Raw genomic sequence first — 5886 nt, forward strand, 5'->3', positions numbered from 1 at the left:
ACAAATATTGTATTTGTTCCCGTTTTGTTTTTTTACTTCAAAATAAGATATGTACAGTGTGCATAGGAATTTGTTCATAGTTTTTTTTTAAACTATAGTCCGGCCCTCCAACGGTCTGAGGGACAGTGAACTGGGCCCCTGTTTAAAAAGTTTGAGGACCCCTGATTTAAGTAATTTCCCACATATATCTGGTTGTTGCTACCGTGCTTTCTTCTTGTAACAAACAATACACACTCTTAGAAGTGGAATTTACAGAGTCAAGGAGCTGCGTTTTCAATGGGGTGAGCTATTTCTAAGTTACCGCGCACGGATTTACACTCCCGCCAAGACTGTCTGAGAGTGTTTCCACATGCTCACCGATCGGTCTTCCTTTGAGATTTGAAATTCCTGCCATTTTAGTAGTTGAAAATTTTTACCATGTCTTTGTTAGGTTCACGTGCCCTGAGCTTTTCTTTTTCTTTTTTTACGGAAGACTAATAGCTATTTGTATATTTGTGTGAATTTCCTAAATCATGTTCTGTATTTGTCTCTTGCCATGTCCATTTTATGAAAGAAGAAACCATTCACTAGGCTAGGTTACCGTTTAATAGATAACCGCCGACAGTTCACAGGAAACCATAAGTGTGCATACTCCACACACGAACACTTGTACAAACACTGACTGACTCACTTGGAGGCCTGAAGGAAAGCCTTGAAATGAAAGCGTGGCCTCGCAGCCTGAGAAGAGAGGGAAAGCAGTCTGTCTAGAGAGAGCTGTGGGAGTCTGGCCTCCCTCTATTAGTTTTCTATCGCTGCATAAAAAATGGCCAGAAACTGAGCAGCTCAGCTCACAGTTTCGCTGGGACAGGAGTCCGGGCACAGCATGACTGGCTTTTTGCCCAGGTCCCACAAATTAAAATCAAGCCATTGGCTGGCTGTGCTCAGTATCCTAGGTTCATGCCATTATATTTGCAACTCAGTTCCTTGCAACCATAGGACTGAAGTCTCTGTTTCCATGCTGTCAATCAGCTGGAGGCCACGCCCAGCTGCCTGTGCTCCTGGCCACATGTGCCCTCCAAAGCCAGCAAAGGAGAATCTCCCTTATGTCACCTCCTCATGCTTCCAATCTCTCTACTTCTAGACCCAGATCTAGAGATATCATGGGATGAGGACAGGCCCGCCCGGGACATTTTACCCATCCGAAGGTCAGCTGATCTGGAACAAATCAGAATGGCAAAGTCGCATCACAGCAGCACCGAAATTAGTGTTTGATTGACTGATGGGGAGAAGGTCTGTGTATAGCAGGAGCCAGGGATCTTGCAGATCATCTTAGAATTTTGCTGACCTCACTCCCCACCTGCTTTCCTCGAGGGAAGCGGATGGAGCTCCAGTCATCTGGCTGAGGGAATCAATCCCCCTGAAACATCGAATGCCGGAAGCAGCGGGCATAACTGGCATCTGTCTAACCCTGTGCACACAATACACCCGAGTGGGTCACAGATCCAAGGGAGCGATGAAACAGCAGAAAGCTAGAGATAAAGTCTAGGAAGCCACATGGACAACATAGGGCTCAGGCAAACTCTCCTGACCAAGGATCCAAACCAGGCATTTCCTCCTCCACCATCTGCCCTCTTGACCCCCACACCGTAGCCCACCGAGGACAAGCCACTCGCCAGCTGCACACACGGGTTTTGAGTCCTCCAACCTTGCCATTTCCTCTAACGTCAGTCTGATCAGAGTGTGGTTTTGTGAGCTGTTGGCCGTGGGTAGTCCATAGAAGAGAATGAATTGACTAAGTAAGTGAGCCACTAAGAGGAACTATTGATGAGCATTATTCTAAAAGAGTCCTAAAGAATCTTTCCTCCTCCTTCTCTTTCATCTTCCCACCTGCTGCTGTGATTCAGGTGCCTTATTCGTGACTTGCTTGAGACCGAAGAGGTTTATATAAAAGAAATGAAGAGCATAATTGATGTAAGTAGGTTGGGGAGGGGGATGTTAAACACGTGTTCAAATTGAAGAAATTTTGTTACACAGAGAACCAAAATAGTTGCCATGTGTCTCTGGAATTCCCCCCTAGGTTTTAGGTCTTATAATATTGCAAGTGTTTTACCAGCTGGAATAAGCACATTCTCATGACTATTGATCCATGTAACTAAATACCTTCTAAAGGATTGTGCCACTTCATACTGATTCTGGTACTGCCCAACTAGGTTCACCACATGCTTGCCAAAAAATGGAGATGGTCAATGACATGTTTCTGATAATTTAAGAAGAGAGTATTGTTTCTCATTGTTTTAAGTAGCACATTTTTCTTACTAGTGAAAATGTGTATTTTCCTAAGGGCATAATCTTGAGGAATAAATTATATGTACAAAATTACAATATAATTTTTTACCACAAAATATCAGAAAGCCAAATATCCAATTAAAAAGGAAAGAAATGTGTAATCAAGTCTAATATACATGCTAATTATTTTGCACCAGTTAAATAATAGTGAAATGTTATTCAACTGTTACAAATTATTATTTTGAATAATTTGTAGCAACACTGAAAAATGCTTAAAAGATTACATTAAAAACCATATATGTAGAAATTTACAAGCAGACTCTAAAATGTATTTGGCAAAACAATACAATTTATTTATGTATGGTGATTATAACCACATAAAATAAGCTTTCTAAAAGTCATGCAGGAGATATAATAAAATGGCAGTAATTGCAACAGGTCATAAGATGATAGGTAAGTTTTTAAAAATGTATTTGCTCTTCCTATAAAAGTGCCTTTTTATTATCATTCCCAATAAACCATCTTCTTCTGAAGATGGACCGATGAGGAAAATAATATCAAAAGAATCTGATGAATGGCTTTCAGGAGATATGTGTTCCATATTCCCCAATTATTTTATTAAAGTTGTATTCCCTGGAGTAGCTAATTCAGATCATCTCTCATATGTTCTATCTGTAAAACCTACCTTGTTTGCACCTCTGCAGGGATATATCACTCCAATGGATTATATGTGGCTAAAGCATCTGATTCCAGATGTTCTTCAGAATAACAAGGACTTTCTCTTTGGGAATATTAGAGAACTCTACGAATTTCACAACAGGTATGTAATAATTCAAATGACCAGGAAAAATGGAAAGTAAGAGAAGGCTGGAAATCAGACTGATGGAATTTGGCCATGAAAGTACTTAGATATTTTCAGGCTTAAGCAAGTAGCCCAGAATCAGTGGGTTGGGATGGGATGTGAAGGAGGGGAGAAGTGCAGCGAGATCCCTGGGGGGAAGAGGGAAAAGACATTAATGAAGCCTGAACTAGGTGTCAGGCATCAATGTTGTATTTGTGCCTGCGTTCTTTTGCAAATTTATCTATTTATGCATCAGCATTCATTGAGCACCTGTTGGGTGTCAGCCCCTGTTCTGTATGGGGAATACAAAGATGACCGTGCCTTAATAGGGTAGTGCTGGGAACTAGGGTGTTAGAAATGCTAACCAGTCAAACAAGTCATCCTTTTAGCCCAGGGCGCTTTAAATGCCGAGTTCTAGAGAAATAGAGGACAAAAGGACTTTGGAAATCATTTTCCAACCCTTGCATTTTGCAGATGAGTAAACCTCACTTTACTCACTAGACTGACTCCAAAATTACACATCTAATTGCCAGAAGGGGAAAGAACCTTGGTTGTTTCCTAACCACATCTTAGGTCTATTGGTCTGTTGTCAAAACCGAAATGGAAATCTCATTTCTAATACTTTCCCTGGGAATCTATGTAGCCTCTCTTAACCTCGGGTTTATGAAACCCTATCTTGCAAGGTTCGGTGGAAGATTAAATGAGATATTGTTTGTGAAGCCCTCAGCTTCTGCCTCGCTCATAGGAAGCTTGGGTGATAGCAGTGGTGGCAGCAGCAACAGCAGCCGTTCTTATTAACCTTAATGGGTGTCAGGAAGCATCGTGCATCCCATCTGCAGTGGCTCGTGCTTAGAATTATCAGGGAATTTAATGTGGTTGTTTTAGGGGATCCTACCCATGTCACAGAATACACTTTTTTTCTTCCAAGTCAGTGTGTTGAAGATGAAGCAAGAGCAATAAAGTTCAGAAAACAATGTTTTTTCCAGGCACTTCTTAAAACCTTATATGATTTTACTTTAAAAAAAAAAGTAATGCATGTAAATGTCATTTTAAAAGCATTATTGTACTTCCCCACTCCCCCACCCCCCAGGACTTTTCTAAAAGAATTGGAAAAGTGCACCGAGAATCCTGAACTTCTGGCTCGTTGCTTTCTCAAGAGAGTAAGTCTGCGTTCCTAAACAATCAGAATAACCTTGTGAGTCAAGTCAGCCCTTAATCTGCCGTGTAGGTGGCAGGGCTAATGGCAACGCCAATGGTCTAAAAACACATCTGCCTTTGGAAGGCAAAGCAGAAGTCCCCTACACAACGCCACACGGTGTGAGACATGTTCAGTCTGAGCTCACTCATGGGTGGGGGCCTTATAAGCCTGGCTTCCGGCAAAGCCCAGTGACATGAAAGACTGGCCCCCAGGCAACCCAAAGCAGCTGATCCTGAATAACTCTGCGTGACTAACCTAACTCTTTTAGGACCAGAGTCACACTTACATTCCTCACTAGTTGTGTTAGTACTCTCAAGAGAAGTAGTACTGATGTTAAACTGAAAATCCCTGAAAATGTATTGACTTCCATTTGATGTTTTATAGCGTAGAGGGTGGCAAGAAAATGTTAACTCTACGGCCTCTCGGACGGATCGCATCCGATTTGTGAATTTCCTGTTCTACAACCACATACGTCTAACGACCTCCCCTTCCAACCACACAGCCCTCTTCCCACTCAGACTTCTCCACCCCTGCTCTGGGCAATAAATAAGTTGTTGGGGTCAGTGGTGCTCCCTGGGTGCTAGAACCCATGTGTTCCCCTCCCCATAGGAGGACTGCAGATGATCCTGCTGCCCTCAGCTTCCTAAATCTTTCCCATTTCTTCTCTCTTAGCCATTCTTTTCCATTTCTTGTTTTTATTTTTATTTTTGTGAGTCTGAGACAACAGATCAAAGAACGTCCAAATTTTTAAACAACCCAAATTATGACTCAGGAGTTTAAGAGAAATACTTGTGTAAACTGAGAGCAAGCAAACAAGAATCCCTAGGTTTCAAGGTATTGGACATCGTGGAAAAACAGAGCTTTCAACCCTCAGAGCTCCCAACCAGCTTAGAAGACCCCTCCCTCCATGGCCCTGCATGCACTTTCCAAGCATCAAGTGCTGGAAACTGTTTCGTATTCAATCTCATGATTTCCTTTTTGAATTGTTTTTACAGATTATTAGTGCTTTTCCTTACTTTACAATTTTGCACTTATCAAGTCACCAATGTGAAATCTAGTTTCACAGTTTAGAAATATTTTATAAACACTTACATCATTACTAGAGGCCTGGTGCACGACACTCGAGCGCTGGGGGGGGAGAGGGAGCGGGGGAGGAGGGGGTTCCTCAGCCTGGCCTGCTCCCTTTAGCAGTGACACCCTTAGCGCTGCCATCCTGTCATCTCCGCTGCGCTCGCCAGCCATCAGCCCAGCTGGTGGCTGAGCAGCGCTCCCCCTGTGGGAGTGCACTGACCACCAGGGGGCAGCTCCTGTGTTGAGCATCTGCCCCCTGTTGCTCACTGTGAATCATAGCAACTGGTTATTCTGCCATTTGGTCAATTTGCATATCTGTGAATCAGCAACTGGTTATTCTGCCATTTGGTCAATTTGCATATTACCCTACTAGAGGCCCGGTGCACAAAAATTTGTGCACTGGCGGAGGGGGGGTGTACCTCAGCCCCACTTGTGCCTTCTCACAGTCTGGGACCCCTCTGGAGATAACGACCTGCTGGCTTAGGCCCACTCCCGGGTGGCAGAGAGCAAG

At 43.1% G+C, this 5886-nt stretch overlaps 1 protein-coding gene across 1 annotated transcript in view; it reads left to right on the plus strand.

The window, feature by feature from the left end:
- MCF2L2 (MCF.2 cell line derived transforming sequence-like 2) overlaps window positions 1–5886 on the plus strand; it is a 114681-nt gene that overhangs the window by 60282 nt on the left and 48513 nt on the right. Inside the window, exons 5-7 of the mRNA XM_006767398.2 lie at window positions 1884–1950; window positions 2970–3085; window positions 4197–4266. Coding sequence (XP_006767461.2) covers window positions 1884–1950; window positions 2970–3085; window positions 4197–4266 — 253 coding nt within the window. The remainder of the gene's footprint in view (window positions 1–1883; window positions 1951–2969; window positions 3086–4196; window positions 4267–5886) is intronic.

This window comes from Myotis davidii, unplaced genomic scaffold (genome assembly GCF_000327345.1).
Source record: "Myotis davidii unplaced genomic scaffold, ASM32734v1 scaffold102, whole genome shotgun sequence".
Classification (NCBI taxonomy): domain Eukaryota; kingdom Metazoa; phylum Chordata; class Mammalia; order Chiroptera; family Vespertilionidae; genus Myotis; species Myotis davidii.